Source organism: Ranitomeya variabilis, chromosome 7, assembly GCF_051348905.1.
Source record: "Ranitomeya variabilis isolate aRanVar5 chromosome 7, aRanVar5.hap1, whole genome shotgun sequence".
In the NCBI taxonomy this organism is placed as follows: domain Eukaryota; kingdom Metazoa; phylum Chordata; class Amphibia; order Anura; family Dendrobatidae; genus Ranitomeya; species Ranitomeya variabilis.
The window spans coordinates 38,843,069-38,864,598 of record NC_135238.1 but is presented as its reverse complement, the minus strand read 5'-3'; the positions used below and the strand labels follow the sequence as shown (position 1 = coordinate 38,864,598).

General features: G+C 39.9%; 1 protein-coding gene across 1 annotated transcript in view; it reads left to right on the top strand.

Moving 5' to 3' along the window:
• FAM20C (FAM20C golgi associated secretory pathway kinase) overlaps positions 1-21,530 on the top strand; it is a 148,499-nt gene that overhangs the window by 92,149 nt on the left and 34,820 nt on the right. The window contains exons 4-5 of the mRNA XM_077274893.1: positions 8,816-8,908; positions 12,072-12,187. Of these exons, the coding sequence (XP_077131008.1) occupies positions 8,816-8,908; positions 12,072-12,187 (209 nt within the window). The remainder of the gene's footprint in view (positions 1-8,815; positions 8,909-12,071; positions 12,188-21,530) is intronic.

Genomic DNA, 21,530 nt, shown 5'->3' with positions numbered 1-21,530 from the left:
AGCTGCGGCGATGAAAACTAAATCTCCAAGCACTAAAAAATACTCGGAGGTCACCCGAGCGTGCTCGAGAAATCTCGAGTAACGAGTATACTCTCTCATCACTAGTGGCTACCTATAATTCATGGCACTAGAGAGTCAGCACTCTACTTCTTGGGAGATGTTATGTTCCAGAGAGCTCTATACACTCCAACACTACTATGCTTGGGGTAAAGATTCAGTTCAGTGCTGTAGACCTGTTTCTAAATATCCTGGCCAAGGCAGAGTGCTTTCTTAGCACCCCTTTAGTATCCAGAACTTGAGCCACATGTGCCTCCAGTCTCTGTCCCCTCACTATGCTATATACATGGATTAGTAACTATGCCTTCAATGAGAGAGTCCTGTATGAAATTTATGATATTTTTGCTTTTGAAACTGTTGCATACATCTGATTGTCACCGTTCTTATTTTGGGACTACTGGCTACTACTAAGCCTAATTGGTTTTAACCATTTATCGGATGTTGGTTCTCTATATCATTGACTTTTATATCAGGTCATGTGACAGAATGATATATCGGACACCTCCTATATTGTGACCCACAACATTTTGCCTTTTAAAACCTATTGGAGGTCTACAGTATCACCAATCTATTTAGCCATTGATCCGATACTGTACAATATTTGTTTTAGGCTTCTACCCCTCTTTTTCATACTGTTTCTTGGCAGATATGATCGCTAAACAGAATAAACAGGAAACCCTATACTTCTTGAGCAGATGATGTCTAGAATGCCAGTTCTTCCACCTGCTGCGTCCAATGTGTTCTGCAGTTTGAACGCCAAATGTTGTATCTCAGAACATGCAGATCTTCACGACATCCATGTGGATATTCGTAACTACTCCTCAGAGATGTTCATCACCAAGTAACCGATTAGTCAACAGATGAACAAGAATTTATTGTAGTAACCGTCTCTTATGACGAAGCAGTAAATGGAGAATTACTTCACTTGGCTCCATGTGATCCATATAAAAGCCGTGGCTGTACAATGCTCTGTGATAGCCAGCTCTGTGGTTTGCGTATAATGGAAGCAGATGATCATAAAAACCTTAGAACATATATTTGATATTTTTTAAAGGAAAGCTCTGCTCTTGAATTACAATTTAGTCTTTTTCTATATATATATATATATATATACATATATATATATATATATATATATATATATATATATATATATATATATATATATATATATATATATATATATATATATATACTGGGGTGTCCATAAACTTTTATGGGCACATGTGGTACCTTCATTGGGTGGATATTACATATGCATTTGTGATAAAACATCTGGGCATTCCCTATAATAAATTCCCCTTCACTTGATTTCTAGAAAGAAATGGCACGACATTAGGAAACTACGAGTTGGACGTTCACAGAAAACAGTGTGTTGGGCCTTTGCTGTCCAATAATATCTCTGTGACAGAACCTGGTTGCTGCTTTGGATGTGAAAATTGACCACCTTACCTCTTGGGCCCTCGTGTAACTGCACAGGTTGCACCAATAGTCTGCCTGCTCCCTCTACGAGTGTACAGAAAACATTGTGTAACTTCGGAATTACTTTGCCTCTTTTATTTTCTACCATGGTTCTGGTGGAAAGGTGTATACAGTATCAACTTTCTGCTGAGCTTCTGGTACCAGAGGTCAATGCCACCCTAGACTAGAGCTACAAGACCACTTTGGTCAAATTCCCAAAAAAGATTAGCATGACTGGCTAATTTTTTCAATGAGGAGACAGTGGTACTTAAACAAAAATCTATTTATTTGATTAACGCAATTAAAGTGGTGCCTTCTGTACAGTATCAGGGGATAGCACAAACAGCGAATATCAAACAAGTTATGTTACAAGGAGAATACAGCAATCCGGATAAACAAGATATAATGCTATATACATATTATCGTTCAATTATTGCTTTAAACAGCTGTTATCGTCAGTGAGGTCTTAGTCCTAATACCCCAACCTAATGGGCGTCACTGTCATTATCGGGCCTGTCAGCATCGTCACTGTCTAGGCAACACAGGCCCTAGCATGGGTTGACAATACTGCCCATTAGACCAGAAGTCCCAGATTGATGAATCACTTGCCCCGATGGTGCAATAATCTAATCTATTTTCTTATATACTTTAATTAAAAATTTTTACCATTCCCTCACTACATTATCTAACTGCTTTATTTTTTTTTTTACTACTTCCTCTTTGAGACCATGACCTTCATTTTAAGGGCTGGACTAGTCCCTGCTCGAATGAGTATGTGTTGTTGATTGTCAAATCTGACATACGCTCATTAGATGTTTGTTACTCTGCAGTGTTCTTCTCAGTACACAGTGACAGTGCGCTCACACGCTGACTTGGATCAGAAGTAAAGAGCCAGCAGGAGAGCGCACTGTCATTTTGCATTGTAAGACGATACCTGGCTTGCAGAGACCAGCGTCGCCCCCGCAAGTGAGGTCAATCCTTGCAGGCTCTCTGTGTTACCACTCAGAAGTGGTTTTTACAATGTAAGCCTATAGAGTGTCAAAAAGAAGCGTCATAGAGACTTCCGTCTCACGCATAGAGCATGGAGTGAGCCAGCTACTCGGAATTGTGGTGACATCACTGAGAAGTTTACAGAGAACAGTGCTGGATCCGGGAGAGAGCAGTGTTAGGTGAATGTAATAATACACTCCCAATATATTTCATGCACATATACACATTTAATAAAACAATATTCTTGGGTGTGCTTCTTTAAGTTCCTTGACCCCTTTTCCACCATTAACAAGAAAATGCTGACGCTGAGTGTCCCATCTAAGTCTGAATGCCACAGAATTACAATATGAAAGTAAACATCTTCTTCCGAGGAACATGCTTGAAATATTTAATTATTCATGCTCTGCTTTCCTTTAACAAAATAATCAGACCAAAACCACTGTGACGCTTGGAAAAAGTCCTGAGGCCTGACAGTTTACGTGCATGAGATGTGGCTTGCCAGTGTTCATGGCTGCAGGAATTACTGTATGTGCAATACGTATCATTTAGCTGGCATCTTGTCTGCTGGTGCTTAATGGGCATTAAAGCCTTATAGTTGGATTTGTTGATGGTTTTAACTTTGAATATTACTGCATGTAATTAACATTGCATATTAGCATGGCACAGCGGGAAGTAAAGCCTTTGGAAACCAGTTACTGGCCACTACAGGAGATATGTGGTCATCTTACAAGGTGCCCATTCAAATGAAAGGCGATTTAGTAATCCTGAGTCCTCATGATCAAGAGCAAAAGAGGTCCATACGCTCTATTGTGACAGATACTTTAATTTTTAAAGGGTAATTAATCATTTAAAATATGTTTGATATGTCTTAGCTCCTGTCTAGTAATGTTGGTCTTCAGTGAGACACCACCAATCGTGTTAACAAAAACCAAGGGGCAGAAGCGCTCGGGCTAGCCTCGAGAAGAGCAACGCATGGGCTCGATTGAAAATCTGTCAAGCCTAATGGATTCATTTGAATCAAAGCTTTAATTACTTCTGTTAGGGCATCGGTATATCATAGAGAGGATCTACAGATTGGGAACTATCATGTTTCACTATGGGTTCCATCTGAAAAGATCAGTATTTTTTTAGTTTTAGTCACTATTCTTTTGAATGGGTGCCATGTAGAGATGAGATAATTTATTCAGAACAAATTTTTCAAGATTCGACTAACTAATCCAGCAAAGTTGGCATGAATCGAGCCCCATTTGACCAATAAACTAATCAGTGTTGGGGAAGACCAAAATGGAGACCAAAGAGTAGCATGCAGAAGACCGGGAGCAAGACAGCTAAGTCTAACCGAAGCTGCAAAGGCAGGAAGGTTTATATCATCTTTTATTATTACTATTAACACTTTAGGGTCTGGACCTCAGAGAAGAATAAACATCTTTTCAGGCCAGATTTGATTCAAACATCAAATTGTATCCAAATATAATTATCTCTATCAAAGCAAATTTTGGGAGATTTACTTATTTCCAGTGCCATGTACACTGCAGGGATAATGTGTAGTTGCTTAATGCTTCTATCCATTGATATAAGTGTGTACTACTGCCAGACCTGCAGTGATCAACTGTTTCCACCATGTGAAAAGATCCACTAAGTAAATTTTCATTGTCTACACCAGTGGTCCCCAACCTCTCTGACTTTGAGAACCACATTCAGCTCTGAGAGACTGTTGTGAGCCACATTCAGCTCAAAGAGAGTGTCGCGAGCCTTATTCAACTCAGAGAGGGCCGCGAGCCATATTCAGCTCTGAGAGAGGGTCGCGAGCCACATTCAACTCTGAGAGAGGGTCGCGAGCCATATTCAGCTCTGACAGAGGGTAGCGAGCCACATTCAACTCTGAGAGAGGGTCGCGAGCCACATTCAGCGCTGAGAGAGAGTCGTGAGCCACATTCAGCGCTGAGAGACTGTTGTGAGCCACATTCAGCTCAAAGAGAGTGTCGCGAGCCTTATTCAACTCTGAAAAAGGGTCGCGAGCCATATTTAGCTCTGAGAGAGGGTCGCGAGCCACATTCAACTCTGAGAGAGGGTCGCGAGCCACATTCAGTGCTGAGAAAGGGTCGCGAGTCACATCTAGCTCCTGCCCCACTCACAACAGTGGCAACCAAAGTACCCATTAGGAGTATTATGATAACCAAAGCTTTTCCACAGAAATGAACCTGAATCAGTAAACCAAGATCCAAGGGTTCCCACAATAACCCCATTCAGTATTCTCCCACCAAGCGCTCTCACCACACTGTCGCATCAAGCCTCAAGAACCTCCTGTGACAGGTAGTATCATCCTGTCTTTAGCGTGCCATACTTCAATTATCTCTAAAACCCTAAGACCAGAATGTGTACATCCAGATCTGCTCTTCTGTGCAGTGCTACTCACAAAATTCACAATTTTGAGATGTGCTCTTCATTCCTATTTGCTAGATCTGGAGCTAATGCACCAAACTGGCAGACAGCCACAAGCCACAATTCATGGGATTTGCGAGACATGTGGCCCCCGAGCTACAGATTGGGGACACCTGGTCTACACCAATGGAAGAAACTATTTTAGATGCAGACTGGATATGAAAACACTAATAAAATTAGCCCAAAAATTAAACATATGACATCACTAAAGCACCTCAGTGATGTTATCATAAAAGTATGGTTTCTCAGTGATGTCATTGGCCAGGACTAAAGTGATTGGTTACCTCGATAAAATTCCATGTTTTAGCATAGTGAAATGGAAGGCGCAGACCGATTGTGTTTTCTTTTCAAGCACAGGCTGAGCTACATAGATACACATTTCCTCTTTCTCTCTCTTTCTTTTTTTTTCCTTCTAAACAGTAGAATAGATGTGTAACGGCATATGCTTCTTTCATTGTCTAAATGATGGGAATGAGGCAAAGCATGACTGTTTTTGTTTCATATGTGGCACTAACGCTGTTAAAAAATAAACTAAACATTGCTTTTCCACCTCGTGGATGCCTAATATTTATTAAAGGCTGGAATAGTAAGTGTGAAGAATATTTATCTTGATAATGTTCTCAGCTGTAAAATGCCTCATTGCATGGAAACAAAGTAAAGAACTAAAGCGCTTATGGAAATGAGAGCGGTGAAAAAACTCATTGCATTAATGTGTCGGAATCTTCTTCTTGTTAAGGCCATTGGGATTCGGAAGCAGAGGAAATGCTAGAAGATTAGAGGGGGTGTCATTTATTCTACATATTCTTAGACGAAGGCTGCTACACGAGACAGTTTCCAAATAAAAATGTAAATGTATAACTCATGTACTACTTACTGCTCAATCATTCATCAACAGACACTGAAAGCGCTCTACCAGCCATATTATGGAAAATTGATGGCAACTGCAACGACTGTTCAAGCTTTAGTTGAACCTCTCTCTTGCACATTTAATGTTTCCAGCTCTCAAAAAAGTGATTTTACCACCTAGGGGTTCAAGGGAGCTGGATTTAAACTTGACCACTCTAGCCTTGAGCCTATATCTCAAATGTAGATGAAATATGCACCCTCTGAATCAAGAGGTGTCCACCATTACTTTTTTTGAAGGACTCTTACAATACAAACTAGACGTGTTGTAATGCAGACACATATAGTATAAAGAATGCAAGACGGAGTAATTATTTTTCTTCAAATCTGTCTTGAGCTTCTATCTTGAGTAAAGAAGAAAGAATGCATCTTCTAAATGAAGAAATGTCCACCATGTATTTTCTCCAAAATTCATTATGGACTCCTATTTCTTACAAGTCAGATGCCTTCACACACAGTCCTGTATAGCTTATGATTACCCCCTATAGTTATTGCAAAGCGTTTATTTCAAAGTTGGCTTCTTTTGAATGATGAGGGATGAAACATGTTTCTTTTCTAAGCTGGATTGGAGGTGTTTTGTTTAGATAAGAAATGGATATGCCCGAGGCTCAACTGGTCTATGAACAAGACAAAAAAAACAGCTCAACACAGCCCAAATCAATCAGGAGCACATTTGATGGATGTCAACTGGTCTACCAAAGTACTTAAGGAGGCTCAAGTTTTCTTCGACAAGGTCCATGGAGCCAAGCAGTAGTCAACCCCATGCAAAGCTATCAAGGTAGCAAGTCACTTGTTGGATTTATTATTTTTGGGGATTTTTGTAGAAATAAGAGGTTACCACTTATTGGTTTTGTAGTTCCTTCACCCCTTTACTCATCATAGACATAGTACTTATGGTGTTGTGTAGGCTTTCCTTTACCCTTCGTGTTTGATGCTTCAAGAGTCATCAAAGTAGACATGTTAGGATGACCCCAAACCATCCATTTTATTTGTAGACCCTTTAACAGCTGTATAGTCCACACCATAGTGACTCAATAAAAAATATAGAAGCTTTCAACGTTACCTCGATAGTTGGACGTAATTCATTCACATGTCATGATGCTGATTTATTTGTCAAACGCTAGGCTGTTGGCTAATTGGTAGAAAATAGTAAAAAAAAGATCTAGAACTATTTCAGCAGAAGAGGCCAAAGGAAAATAATATTCGGCAGAGAATTATGGGCACCCGGTGGTTGTCATCTACAGTAAAATGTTACATTTTTATTACTCTTATATCAACATTTTACTTGGTGCTCCTCAGCTATTGTGAAATCGACATCTTTTGGAGCCTGTTGCCGATAAAATAATGAGAGGTTTGAAGAAATTCTCCTAGCTGCTGAACGCACCAGCATTAAATACAGTGTGGCCATCACTTGGAAAACTTGTTTTGATGTCTAGGAAAGATTTACACAAACAAGCTGAAGAATGCAGGGCGATAAACTAAGACAGAAAGTTTAGTTAGGTTTTTTGGTTTGCTTTGTTTTGTTTTTTTTCTCAAGATCAAAAGTTAATGATATATATAGTATAAGAAGCCGGAGCTGCAAGTAACTAATAGACAAGTAAAATTTGTGAAAATTTGTTGATCCTGCGGAGAATTAACGATTGTCCCATATGTCAATTCTGGAGACTGCAAGGTACAATTACCGCTTGTGTAGCTGGCTAAACCGTCACCGTGAAGAAGAAGCTTTTCATTCCCTTTTAGATGTTGATATTGATTTTTTTATACTATTGTAATTAATGGAAGAGACGTGCCATTATAGAATCAGACATGATCTAATTGCCTGATATCTAAATTTCCACAATTAATGGATTTAACCTTATTTATGACTGGTGGTAAAGAAGTATTACCAACGACGACATTTTAGTAAATCTATTTAGCAGTAAGTAATTGTGTAACGGGCAGCAGAAAGAAAGGTTGTATTATTGGACTTGTAAAAGATGGTCACCCATCAACATAACATCATACTTAGGTCTCGTTCAGACGATTGTAGCAGTCCATGCCACGATTAAGGATTAGTGATGAGCGAGCATGGTTGGCTAAGGTGTTACCCGAGCGTGCTCTTGTGCTAATAGAGTGTCTTCGGTGTGCTCGAATAATATGTTCGAGTCTCCGCGGCTGGATCTCTCGCGGCTGTTCGACAGCCACAACACATGCAGGGATTCTCTGTTTGTTAGACAATCCCTGTATGTGTTGTGGCTGTCGGACAGCCGTGAGACATGCAGCCACGGGAAATCAAACATGTTTTTCGAGCACACCAAAGACACTCTATTAGCATACGAGCATGCTCGAGTAACGCCTTATCCAAGCATGCTCGCTCATCGCTATTAGGGATGCTTTTTTGTATTCTTTAGTACTATTTTTCACTTCAATTATGAAGTTTTAATTGTACTAATAAAAAAGACTTAGTTTTAACCCCTTGGAGGATTGCAGTACTTGACATAGACACATATAGAGAAGAGGACCTCATGTAGAAACAACATAATGAGCACCTTGCTCTCCAGTAAACCCTCATAGACAACTTCCTTTATGTCCATCCATGGACATCGTGATTCCCCTAGATTAGTCCTCAGTGGCGAATGCAGAATATGGCCCTTGTGTGAGGACTGTGTATAGGCCATTTGTAGTCCAATAGCTCATGATTCCACCTGCTTTTATGGTAGAAGTGGGCCACTTACCACTTGGGACTCTATGGAGCTGCACAGGTTGCACCAATGATATGTCCGACCTTGGTAGTCACGATGTAACAGACATTCAAAATTAGTTTTTATGGTTGGGTCACCTCTCTACCAAACACCAATGCACAGCTTATATATGGTATGTCTCTCCCTGATGGGTTAAGTCCAATGTTCACCTACTTTTTACAATATTTGACAGCAAAGTTTTCATCACATATTTATTCCTTATCATTTTTTGTATTTTTCAGGCAGACAAGAGAGCAAGAAACCCCGCCGGACTTCTTCTACTTCTCAGATTATGAGCGACATAACGCTGAGATCGCCGCTTTTCATTTGGACAGGTAAGACTGATACAATATAAGATACAGGATTTTAAGAGCATTTTTTATAAGCCAATGGATATACAAACTTCTTATCATCCAGAGACTTGTCTGGCGCAATCTTCATGCATCGTGTCGGCAGGAGACATTCAGTGACATTATGTATTAGCTGGTGCTGTCTTGGGTTGTCAACCACTGATGATGGAGCTTTTTGTAAGTCTCCTTCACGCTGTGTCCATCGTCTCAAGCTTACATCCACACACAGAGGCTTTTGGACCAATCTGAATTGCTAGCTGTGTTTTCCAGTGTACTAATAGCAGTATCGGAGGTATTGTACCCTTTAAAGAGAACCTGTCATTTGCCATAAACACGTCATGTTTTTACCTGGCATAAATACCGCTGTTTTCCTGAATCCAGCGTTGTTTTTCTTTTGTTCTTATGTCTCTCCATTCCCGAGATATGGTCCCTTATTCTGTGTACTTAAATTGAGTTTTTTTAGCTATCTTGATGTGGCCCTCAAGAACACACCCATAAAGTAGAGTTGAGGATCACGCCCACTTGGTAAAAAAGACGAGTACATACAGGGAAGAAAGGGCCATATCTCAGGAATGGAGAGGCGTAGGAACAAAAGAAAAATGACGTCAGATTCAGGAGAATGCAGACATTTACATCAAGTGAAAAATGTACATAGTTTTTGTCAATTGACAGATTCTCTTTAAATCCTGATTATATGACCTATTTTTCTGACAGTCTATATATAATTATTAGGTCTTGCTTGTATTAAAAAAAATTACAAAACACTTCCTATATTTTACAATAAATGAGTTTTACCTTCCTATCCACTTCTACATCCCCTTAAATCATAGCTGGGAATCATAAACCCATTACAAGCAAGACAACAAGCGATTCAGTGCTGAGCAATGTCAATGATTTACAGACTGTGCGGTGAAGAATGGACACATTTAATATAGCCTCGCTGAGCCAAACACAAGCAGATGGAGCTTCCTCATCCAGCGCTCGGTAGGCTTCCTACTTAAAGGGGACCAGATGATAATCTTGTCCATGTAATCTGAAATCAGACGTCAGCCGACACAGATACATGGATAATTGCAGTAGTATATTAGCCGATCCATGAAATGCTAATTAGGGCACCATATGCAGATGAACATGAGACTGGCAATAGATGATTAATATTGCAAAGATATGTTTGTAGTCCGAGGCGCAAAGCATATCTGTGTGTCCCTCATGTACTGAATCTGATGAAATATTTAGACTTGATCTGAATAATTGTCATTATTTCTAATTGAAAAGAAGAGATTTTTACCAAAGAGCATTTTAGTCTATGATGTAGGATCCGGGGTCTTCTCCAGAGCATACACTTTGGTGGGAGGGTCACAAAGAAAAATTAAGATGAGGCCTTTTCGCCTGACATCTACTTTCTCACACATTTATTTGTAACCTGGTAAATCTAGATTGCCTCAACCTTTAGACGGTGATATTTAGAGCCAGTATATATGGCTCAAGCTTAAGATTCATTTTAGGAGAAATGTTTCCACATTAGTAACATACCCCATATCTATTACATGATAAGGGCCAAATGAACTGAGCATAAAGGGGTTCACCTGACTCTTAAAAAAATAAAAACAGCAGCAAATACTATAAAGCAAACAAAAATAAACACTACTCGCCTCCTTCACTTGCAGATCTTCCTTCCCCTGTGGATCCTCTTTCCCCTGAGGAGCCTCCATCTCCATGGAGCCTCCAAAGTTCCCCAATGTCTTTTTTTGCAAGAGAAATGCAAGTGATCACTACTGATGATCATGTGCCATAGTGGTTAAATGGGTATTCTCAAGCTGGAAAATTATTCCTTATCCATAGGACTGGGAATAACTTCTCTATCAGTGTGGTTTCCAACAGATGGGACCTCCACTGATCCTGAGAACCAGGGCTCTGAAGATCCGCAAGTGAATAGTGGTGGTCGATCATTCTTTCTTTTACTTGATGGAGTGGTGAGGATCAGCCATCAAACTGAACCCAGTACTCCTTTTAAGGATAAATGGAGCAAGGGGGAATAATTTCCAAGCGTAAAAGCACCCCTTTAAAAGGTTTACTGCCTTGATTAAAAGTTCTAACATATCAAGAGGAAAGGTGATAACTTGAGGATTGGTGGGGTCTCACAACAATGCTCCATTCATTCTGTGTGGGACTGCCTTAAAAAGCTGAGCCATGTAGTCGAAGACCTCCAGAGAATGGAGCAATGATGCATGTACCTGACCACTGCACCATTTTGGCGGGGCTTTTCTGAGCTCCATCTTCACCTATTCTTTGGATATATAATTACTGAAAATTAGCAAATTACTTCTACATGAATAAAATTGTCCTAAATTTTTCACAAAAAAATTGAATTTACCAAAATTCAAATTTTTTACTCTGTTCTTCAAGAGTGCCAGGAAGAGGTTTAAAAAAATAATAATACTCATTGGCCCTCCAGTCACTGGTGTGATCTTCACAAGGCCATCTTTGGTGTCTTCTGGTGCCCAACATCTTTGGAGTCTATTGTGCTTCCTCGTCCACGACATCATGATGTGCGTGACATGGAGACGCCAAGGATGCCGGGAGACGGAAGATGCTGATGATATCAGGCTCTGGAAGACATGAAAATAACCGAATGAAGACCTCAATGGTGACTGGACTGAAGAAGACAACCAGAGTGGGGTAGCTGGTGGGCTACAAGTAAAGGATGGATGAAAATTATTTTTGTATATTTTTTTACTTTTATTTATTATTCTCGGGTATCTGGAAAGATCTTAGAGAGTCAGAAGATATTTTAAGGACATTTAAAAAAAATGGAAGCAGGCAGAATATATTTTTTAAATTCTATTATTAAAGGTAAACCAGATTTGAAGACCTTTCTTGGCTTTTTATTCCTTTCTTTCTTCTTTTGGCTCGTGAAATCTGCCATTATTTGCCGTCTCCTTATCTGTTTGTGATTAAGCTGTGGCTGTATTTCTTAAAGGATTAGACGTCCCTTGGTACAAGCCATCAACTTTTATGTCCTTGAAATTGTGACATTGTCAGCGTTGGAAAAAAACTTCGGAATAATGGCCTGTAGTCATCTCCAGCAATAAACGTCCTGCGTCTACTCTTAATATAATATATTAAGCTTTCACATTGCTCCTTGCAGGATTCTGGATTTCCGCCGTGTTCCACCTGTCGCTGGTAGATTGGTGAACATGACCAAAGAAATAAGAGATGTCACAAGGGATAAGAAACTGTGGAGGACGTTTTTCATTTCTCCAGGTAAGAGAAGCTTCACGTGTGACTGATGTGATTAATACATTGGATTTTACTTGTGTACTTTACAACTTGAGCATTTAGAAGTAACCTGTCCCCTTGGAGGATTACATTTTTTTTCTTGAATGACATGGATCATCTGTGCTTTAAGTACATGCTTTCGTCAAACAAAAGACCCATGTCTTAGGGAAAAGTTGCCCAATAAATAGTATATAATGTCCATTAGTTGCTATTTCCATGTAATAGGGGGGTATGTCTTGGAAGAAGAACTTATTTTATGAAGTCTATATGCTCTGGTGTGACAACCCCTTTAAAGTAAATCTCGACCTTGTATTGATTTTTGAGTCCATAATTGTATGATGATTGATTTATTAATATATCTTCAGTCCAATTTTTCAAATTTGGAGCCTTAAATCCTTTCTATTGGTCTAGAGTTAAATGTTAAATGTCTAAGAGCATGTAGCCACCACTAGAGGGAGCTGATGAGATCAGTGCATACTGGATATACACATACATTGAACTCAATAGTAAATCAGTATGCAGTACGTACTTCAGCTCCCCCAAGTGGTGGCTGCAAGTAGTAAAACTTTGTAAATGAGATGGAAAGGAACATGTGTCAACTCAGAGGCTTGAGTTAATACGGACCTCACTTTCCTTAACTTGAGATAGTATTGGAGCCCTTTAAGCAGGAGTTTTTAATATTGTTCTCAGTCCCATTAATCAACGCAGGTCTTTGTAAATTATAGAAATGGAAATTGTGAACAACCACGTTGAGTTCTTCTTCTAGAGGGGTGAGAGGAAAAAAGGAATAGATAGTTGAATTTCAACATGCCCAATCCTTTTGATCTCAGGGAAGAAAAGTCTCCACCAGAGGCAGTAAAATAGCCATACCCATTAGATTAATGGCAATTGAACTGCTGGTCTCTGCGAGAGGTGTTAGAGGAAAGGAGGATCAGACAGTTGGAGTTCAACATGCCCAATCCTTTTGATCTCAAGGAAGAAGAGTCACCACCAGAGCCAGTAAAAATGGCCATACTCATTGGATTAATATCAGTTGAACTGTTGATTTCTGCGAGAGTTGATAGAGGAGGGAAGGACTGGACAGTTTGATTTCAACACGCCCGATCCTTTTGACCTCCCCGAAAATAAGTCCTCATCAGAACCTCTAAGGTTGGTCATACGCATTGGATTAATGTCAGCCAAACCACTGATTTCTTCTGTAGGGGTCAAAGGAGGGAAGGATCGGACAGTTGGATTTCAACATGCATAATCCTTTTGACCTCAAGTAGGAAAGTTCCTACCAGAGCCAGTAGAAATGGCTATACATAGAGTATTCGATTTATGTTGGCCAAACCACTGATTTCTTCTGTAGGGGTCAAAGGAGGGAAGGATCGGACAGTTGGATTTCAACATGCCCAATCACTTTGAACTCAGAGAAGAAAAGTTGCTACTAGATCCAGTAGAAATGCCCATATTTATTGGATTAATGTTGGCCGAACCAAGATTTGCGAAAGGGAAGAATTAGATTTCAACATCTTTGATCCTTTTTGATCTCGGGGAGGAAAAGATTCCACCAGAGGTGCCCTGTTTACTCCCCTTTCCCCATACAGATCAAATGCTCCAAAAGAGACATGTATCTAATGTGAACGGGCAGCAAGTATTACGATACGGAAACCATACTGTGTCAAGGAATAAGAAGATTAGTAAGAAATATACGTTAGATCAAAGTCCTTGTGTGTCCTACATCATTTCGCCAATATGGTCGCTTTAACTGAGCCCTTTAAACTGGAAAAGCAAGGACAAAGAATGTGAAGTCCCGCTCGTAGGCATGATAAATATTACGGAAAGCTGTTTATGCCTCATAATATTAGGCAGGAGGCATATTTCTTCCATTTATCACAGCTACTCAGTTGGGAGCGGCATTTACTCCCGGGACGGCAGTGCCGCATTTGCAGGTCAGGTCCTTTCTCCATTGTCTTTCTGAAGGAGCGGGCTAATAGCATTTTATCCCCTTGAGTAATGATTGAAGATGTTCCAGTGTTGGTGAAGCACTTTCCTGAGCCCATGCGCTGCTTCTTGAGCGCACATCCTCTAATAACATGTAATGCTTTTGCCGAGCAGTTGTTAATTACGCCGGCATTAGCATGCAGCCGACCGTTCTATCTCTCTCCGGGAGCTTCCTTATTTATCGGGCCTGAAATCTGCTTCCAGGATTCGATGGTGGACACAATCCATAAAACCTGGACACATACAAGTGTGACAAGGACAATGAATCATATGTTTATAAATAATGTACAGCACATGTCGGGCCGGGGACTGGGTCATCATCTTGGCACCGAGCCTCGGAAATGCATTACGTAAGACGAAGCAGGAGAGAAGTCTGACTAAGGGTTTAAAGGACATGGCTGTAATGGGACTGGGATGAAGCTTTCCGGTTCACTGGATTTCTCAACTTATTCCATCATCAGAAAAAATACTATTTCTTTAAATCAGATTTTAATCGTACATTTTTTTCGCACTTTCATAGTTTTAAGGTTGAAAGAAGGGACAAGTCCATCAGGTTCAACCTGTCACCTAACATATTGGTCCAGAGGAAGACAAAAACCCTATGTTGATGCTAATAATCCCATATTAGGGGGAAACTTCCTTTCCTACTCCACACATTGCAATCAGATTATTTCCTTTGATGAACGTCTCATCACAGTATCTAGTGCCCATAACCTGTAATATTATATTTTTCAAGAAAGGCATCCAGGCCCTCCTTGAACTTGCTTAGTGAATTGACCATTACAACATCATGTGGCAAAGAGGTCCCATAATCTCTCTGTTTATATAGTAAAGAATCCGTAGTCTCACTGCTCTTAAAGCAAAGAATCCATAGTCTCACTGCTCATATAGTAAAGAATACAAAATCTCACTGCTTATACAGTAAAGAAACCATATCCTACTGCTTGTACAGTAAATAATCCATAATCTCATTGCTTGTACAGTAAATAATCCATAGTCCTACTGCTCGTACAGTAAAGAATCCATATTATCACTGCTCTTACAGTAAAGAATCCATAATCTCATTGCTCTTAAAGTAAAGAATCCATAATCTCATTGCTCGTACAGTAAATAATCCATAATCCTATTGCTTGTACAGTAAAGAATCCATAATCTCACTGCTCTTACAGTAAATAATCCATAATCTCTCTGCTCGTACAGTAAAGAATTTATAATCCTGCTTGTACTATAAAGAATCCATAATCTCACTGCTCATATAGTAAGAATCCATAATCTCACTGCTCATACAGTAAAGAATCCATAATCTCATTGCTCTTACAGTAAAGTATCCATAATCTCACTGCCCTTACAGCAAAGAATCCATAATCTCATTGCTCGTGCAGTAAATAATCCACAGTCCTACTGCTCGACAGTAAAGAATCCATAATCTCTCTGCTCGTACAGTAAAGAATCCATAATCCTACTGCTCGTACAGTAAAGAATCCATAATCTCACTGCTAGTACAGTAAATAATCCATAATCTCACTGCTCGTACAGTAAAGAATCCATAATCTCATTGCTCGTACAGTAAATAATCCATAGTCCTACTGCTCGTACTGTAAAGAATCAATATTCTCACTGCTTGTACAGTAAAGAATCTATAATCTCACTACTCATACAGTAAATAATCCATAATCTCACTGCTTGTACAGTAAAGAATCTATAATCTCACTGCTCATACAGTAAAGAATCTATAATCTCACTACTCATACAGTAAAGAATCCATAATCTCACTGCTCATACAGTAAAGGTTCCACAATCTCACTGATAAACTGATCATACAGTAAATAATTCATAATCCATAGTATATAAGATGCAATGGGTTTGACTACTTAAAAGCCATTTTTAATTACCCTATTAGGAAATTCTTATAGCGGGAAATTCCCTATTCAGGGTCCTTTAGTAAAAGGAATGTCTCTCGTTCTGGAGGAACCAGGACTTTTATGAGTTACAATTGGAGTGTAAATGGAAACATGTCTCCTGACATGCCAATGTAAAGAGATTTATAGGCCTAATAGTCTCCTTACACTGGCATGTAACTCTCCACAAGGAGTGACATTACCCCTTAGACTGCAGTCAGAGGCCTCTCATACAGCAGAATCAGGTCTCATGCTTTGCGCTGTGGAGGGGCAACACTCCCGAAACACGAGTCTGCAAATTTAGATTTTGGTTTGGCGTTTATCTTAAGTCATGTGACAAGGCTCGTTAAAGGGTCGATATTGACTTTTAGGATTGCTACTTCCAATAGATGGCACTAGAGTTCTAATCCTCTTCCTCTCGGAATTAAAACCCATTGATTTAAAAGGAAACAATGCAATGCCTAACTTTTCCAGCGGGGGTGCTGCAGATAAACTGATTACTTGCTACCAGATTCCAAACAATTCACAATTTAGCCTTTGAATGGTGCGGATACTCAGACTGCCAGGTTATAAGCAGTAGTCACATAATTGGTATTTCTTAGCACAAGATCTAATCGCATATATATTTCATCTATGCCAGAGCGTAAGAATACAAAGGCCGTCAGAATCCTCAGAAACGCCCCACCTTCATCTATGAATGCTCAGCTTATGCTCCATTGAGCTTTAACGAAATGACCTTTTATTTGGGCAGTTAATATGAGATCTGCTAAATGCCTTCATTGTGTCTTAGAGGGTCCATTGATCATGTATCTTCACTAATTATAAACAAGAAGAGCAAAATGTGAAAGCATGAACAATATTAATGTTATTAAAGGGGTAATCCAGGATATTAAATACCAGCCATGTACCCATGTAGGATGAATGGGGTCCGACTCCCTGGCACCCCAACCTGTCAGCAGAACAAAGAAGCTTTGGCGTTCCTTCAATAAAATTGACTAAGCTGCAGTACCATGCACGGCCACACGAGTAGGTATTTCCTGTGGTCAGGTAAACAATGAAGGGGTCGGGAGAGTCAACCTGTCTTCTTTAAAGGGAATGTCACATAAGAAAGTAACCCGCTGTTTAAATCAGGTTTTAGGTTAAATGTATTTTTTTGTAATTTTTTTTTATTATTATTATTCATATCACAGTATGTATTTAAGAAAAAAAAATGAAATCTTGAAATTTTCACACTAGCCATCAGGGCTATTGTAGACTCCTACTTCGTGTTCTTTTAGAATTTTCACATGTACATTAGCAGCAATAGACTGGCCCAGCCCCTTTCGCATGTATTGAAGCCTCTAATGAGCGTGTGCAAGAGTCATTGTGAAGTCAACAGGATCCATTGAGGAATGATCTGCTCATGAGCAGCAGTAACCTTGATGAGATTACTGCTGGTCACTGAGGCTGCGTTCCCAGCCAGACCCCTGAACTGTGGTGACCTCAGCACCTTGAGAAAAAGTTCAACGCAGTTCAAGCTCAGTGAGTTCAACCGTGTGTCATCAGCGTGCGGGACATTTTGCTGCCCATGCTGCTGTTAAAAAATGGACATGTGAGCGTATTTTGCCTGTGGAAACACACTGACGTGTACACACATGAATGGGTCTGACTTCTGAAAGAGCCCTTGGGCAAAATATTCCCAACAGTGTCAGACTGGGGTGCCGAGGGCCCACCAGTAACATTGACTTTGGGAGGGCCCACTATTCACCAGCATACAAATTTTAGACTACCCTCATTCACAAATGTTCCTATATAATAATAAACTGAGTAGTTTGGTTAATGCATGAGATGCTGTTTTTTTCTGTACAGAGAGAATCAAGTGAATTATTGCCAAGTACTGTCCATTCAGGGGGATTGGGGGATTGCCCTGTTACCCCATGGGCCAGTCCGAGCCTGATTCCCAACAATTCATCCTCCCCCCTCTGATACATTTTTAATTATGCATTTTTTCATGAATTCGTGATTTTTTTTTATCCAGAATAATCACTATTTTTTTCAAGCATAAAAAATGTTTTTCCACAAAATAATTTGATCATTTTGCCCTTTTTCCAAAAATGGTTTCACACATCTGTCTTGCATTGGTGACCTGTGTTCATGCTTCTGTGATGGAAGCAAAGCTGATCTTTGGGATCCAGAAAAAACGCAGCAAAATCTGCTTTTTGTAATCAGCTTATTTACGGCCAAGAGAACAGTTTTTGTCTGCAGCAAAAATGCAAGGTGTGAACATAGCCTAACAGAGGAACAACATAGTTTTATGGGGACAAAAATTCTCCAGATCTGATAATTTATATAAAATGCAAGTATTTAGTAAAAACGGAGTAGAGCGGACAAATCTTTTTTTTTGGATAATATCTTTAATAGAAAAAAAAACTGGACCTTTGGACCTTTTGTGTATGAAGTCTTTATACCACTCCTGATTGATGTGCTGGGTAACAAGAATGGCAGCAAATACATAGAAATTGTCACCCCTGCTTTATAATTGGCATGTGCATCTGCATCTTTCCTTTTCCCCTCCTGCCGCTCCACCCGGTTGCCCGCTTCTTTCTATACATGAAGCAGGAAGATAAGTAGCGGTAATGAAGTATCATCATGCTGCCATCATTGAGCCCCCTATAGGGCAAGTTCAAAAGAAAACTCTTCTTCAATGTGACTTTAGCTTTAAATATTAGATATACCTAGTGGAGATTCAGAGGGCACAAAGCATGGCGTAACAATGGAGGCACGGGGTGGTGCTCCGCCGGCTCCGAAATGAACAAGGGAAGAAGAATATCTTGACATTTTAGAAGTAGCGCTGACTCTGCTTCCTGAGGGGCTTGTTATAAATCTTCCAAGTTTTTATCTCCGTACATAGGCTGGTGGTGGGCGCCTCATCGTTTCTCATGTATTTAATTAGGCTTTTTCTGCACATGCTTGACTCCAGAGAAGCTGGAAAAAGGGGATATGGAAAAACCTCTGGTGTCCTGTGGACCAGGAGGAGGGAAATAGAGATCTGCCCATAATGATGTTTGTAGGCCATTAACGAGTCCCAGAAATTCTCTGCATTGAAGGTGATTTATACATGAGCAGGTCTAATGGAGATGTGGACTCATCGGGGTGATAATAGACGTGACTTTGGGCTAAACCAGGCAGTGAATGCTCAAGATTTTTAATGAGAAAATGCTTCTTGAAACGCTTCTTTTTTGGAGGGCAGTTTTGGAGAAGTTTTTATTTTTCCTTCAATTTTTTGCATTTTTCCTTCATGATGCACCTTCAGAGAGTAACAAACACTTTTGTTTGGCTAACCTTTTCAGAAAACAGCGAAAAAAAATCTCATATGAACTACAAAGGAGCTTGCTCAAAGAAGCGAGCAGGAAAAATTTTCCAAGTCTTTTTAGGCTATGTCTTTTTCAGGCTAGTTTTGCCCAGAAACCACCTGAAGAAGCACCACAAAAACACCACATAAAATGAGCAAGGGTTTGGAAATCCTTAAGCAGTTAAAAGAAGTGACATGCTCATTTTTGGTGGAAGTCACCCACTCTCTACACTTAACAGTTTAGAGAGAAAGTTGCCTCCAACGGAGCCATGGCAAAGGTGAGAGCAAAGCCACCGGCGAAACGCTTCAGGAAAATGGTAACCATCGGTTTCCTGAAGCGGATTCACCTGGGAAAACTCGTGGCTGCATCTGAATATAAATGATGCCTTACATCGTTTTTTTGAGAAGGAATTTTGCTTAAAAAAACAACAACTCAGAAATGAAAAAACATCGTGAACGTAGTCTATAGTGATTAATTGTGGTCACAAAGAGGTTTTATTTTCATATTTGGAGCAGAAACGCCTTAAAATCTTTTTTTTTTAATTATTCCTCAAAAAATACTGCTGAAAAAAATGCTTAGAACCTTTTGGAAAATTATTCCTTTTCTTTGGGAAATCGACTTTGCCGTTGAAAAACGTCTTGTTATAGGAGAAATAGGCATGTTACTTCTGTGGAGTAGATCCTGATGAAATCTGCTTTCAACTAGGTACTGCCTAATCAATAAGCTGCAAAAAACTCTTCTTGAGAAAATGCTCCCGAGAAAGAAAAGCTCCTTTGTTCTGGAGGACCTGACCTGTCAGACAACCCATTAGATTGGATGGGCAATGTGTAATACTCCGTTTCTCCTGTGGAGGTGCTGCAGTGAAACTGAACACTTACATTCAGGTTTCCATCCGTATTACAGCTGATCGTTGTGCGTCCCAACAAGGGGATAACAACACATTGTTATCTGATTATTCTTAAAGGGAACCTTGTAACAAGCTGGCATTAGCAAAGAATGCCTTTAAGGGCAAGTAAAGTGGATGATGAAAATTTGCATGAAATTGGTGTTATTGTAATTCCGATTTTCTTTGCTTTCAGCTTCGTAAAACAGGCTTAGAGGGCAAATCTGATAACCGTGCGCCCGGTGAAAGGATCCATTGAGCGTGCACAATTCCGATCATTGTCCTTTGTCTTGTGTGTGCTCAGATCACATGTATTTTCCTAGAAGCGTTCATCGGCCATCGGTGGGATGAATGTGCCTTTTGTATTGACCACCGAGTACGAACCCTAGGAGCTTATTACTGAGATTCTATAGATTTCATCCATATGGCCGAGAACTACACAATACCTGGATCCCAACCGATCCCATTGACTTTATTGGGACATTTCAAGTTTTCATCACTTTGGATAGAATGTCAGGTCGGGACAGAAAAGCTGTAATCATCTATAGTTGTATCTGTAATTATATAGTCAAGTCTCCTGGCATCTGTATTAGATATCATCACAGTCTAGGAATAGAACTGTCAGACACTTGGTGGTCCGCCCTGGTGGTATGCCTGCCATAGAGGCTGCCAGTAGTCAGCAAGTGCCACCAACGGAACAGCACCATCACAGACTAGAATGCATGTGTTACTTGCAGCTGCCACTAGGGGGAGATCATTTACCGCATATAGCTGGTGTATTATGGGACCTGTATGCATCTGTACTCAGTGAGCTCCACCTAGTGGTGGCTATAGGTAGCCTGAATTTTTACGATTTAAAGGGGGTTATCTGGATTTTTAAAATTGATGGCATATTCCTAGAATAAGTCATTAATGTTATATCAATGGGATCTGACTTTAGCAGCCCACTCATCAGCTGTTTTAAGGGGATGCTGGACATTGGGTTTTAGTTTGATTTGTATACACTTGCCATATTTTTGTATCTGTTGATTTGATCCGGTGTGAAACTCTATGAAGAGGCCAAAATTCTCCCTTGATCTAATCTTGATTGCCTCTCCCAAGGAGAGGATTTCCATTTAGCAGTCTGGATAACCCCTTTAATTTTAGGGGGGAAAGCTTCATTCTAATCTTGGCTTTCTATGTACTGCTCTGGTTAATCAATATTGTCAGCCGTATCATTTCTAAGTGGT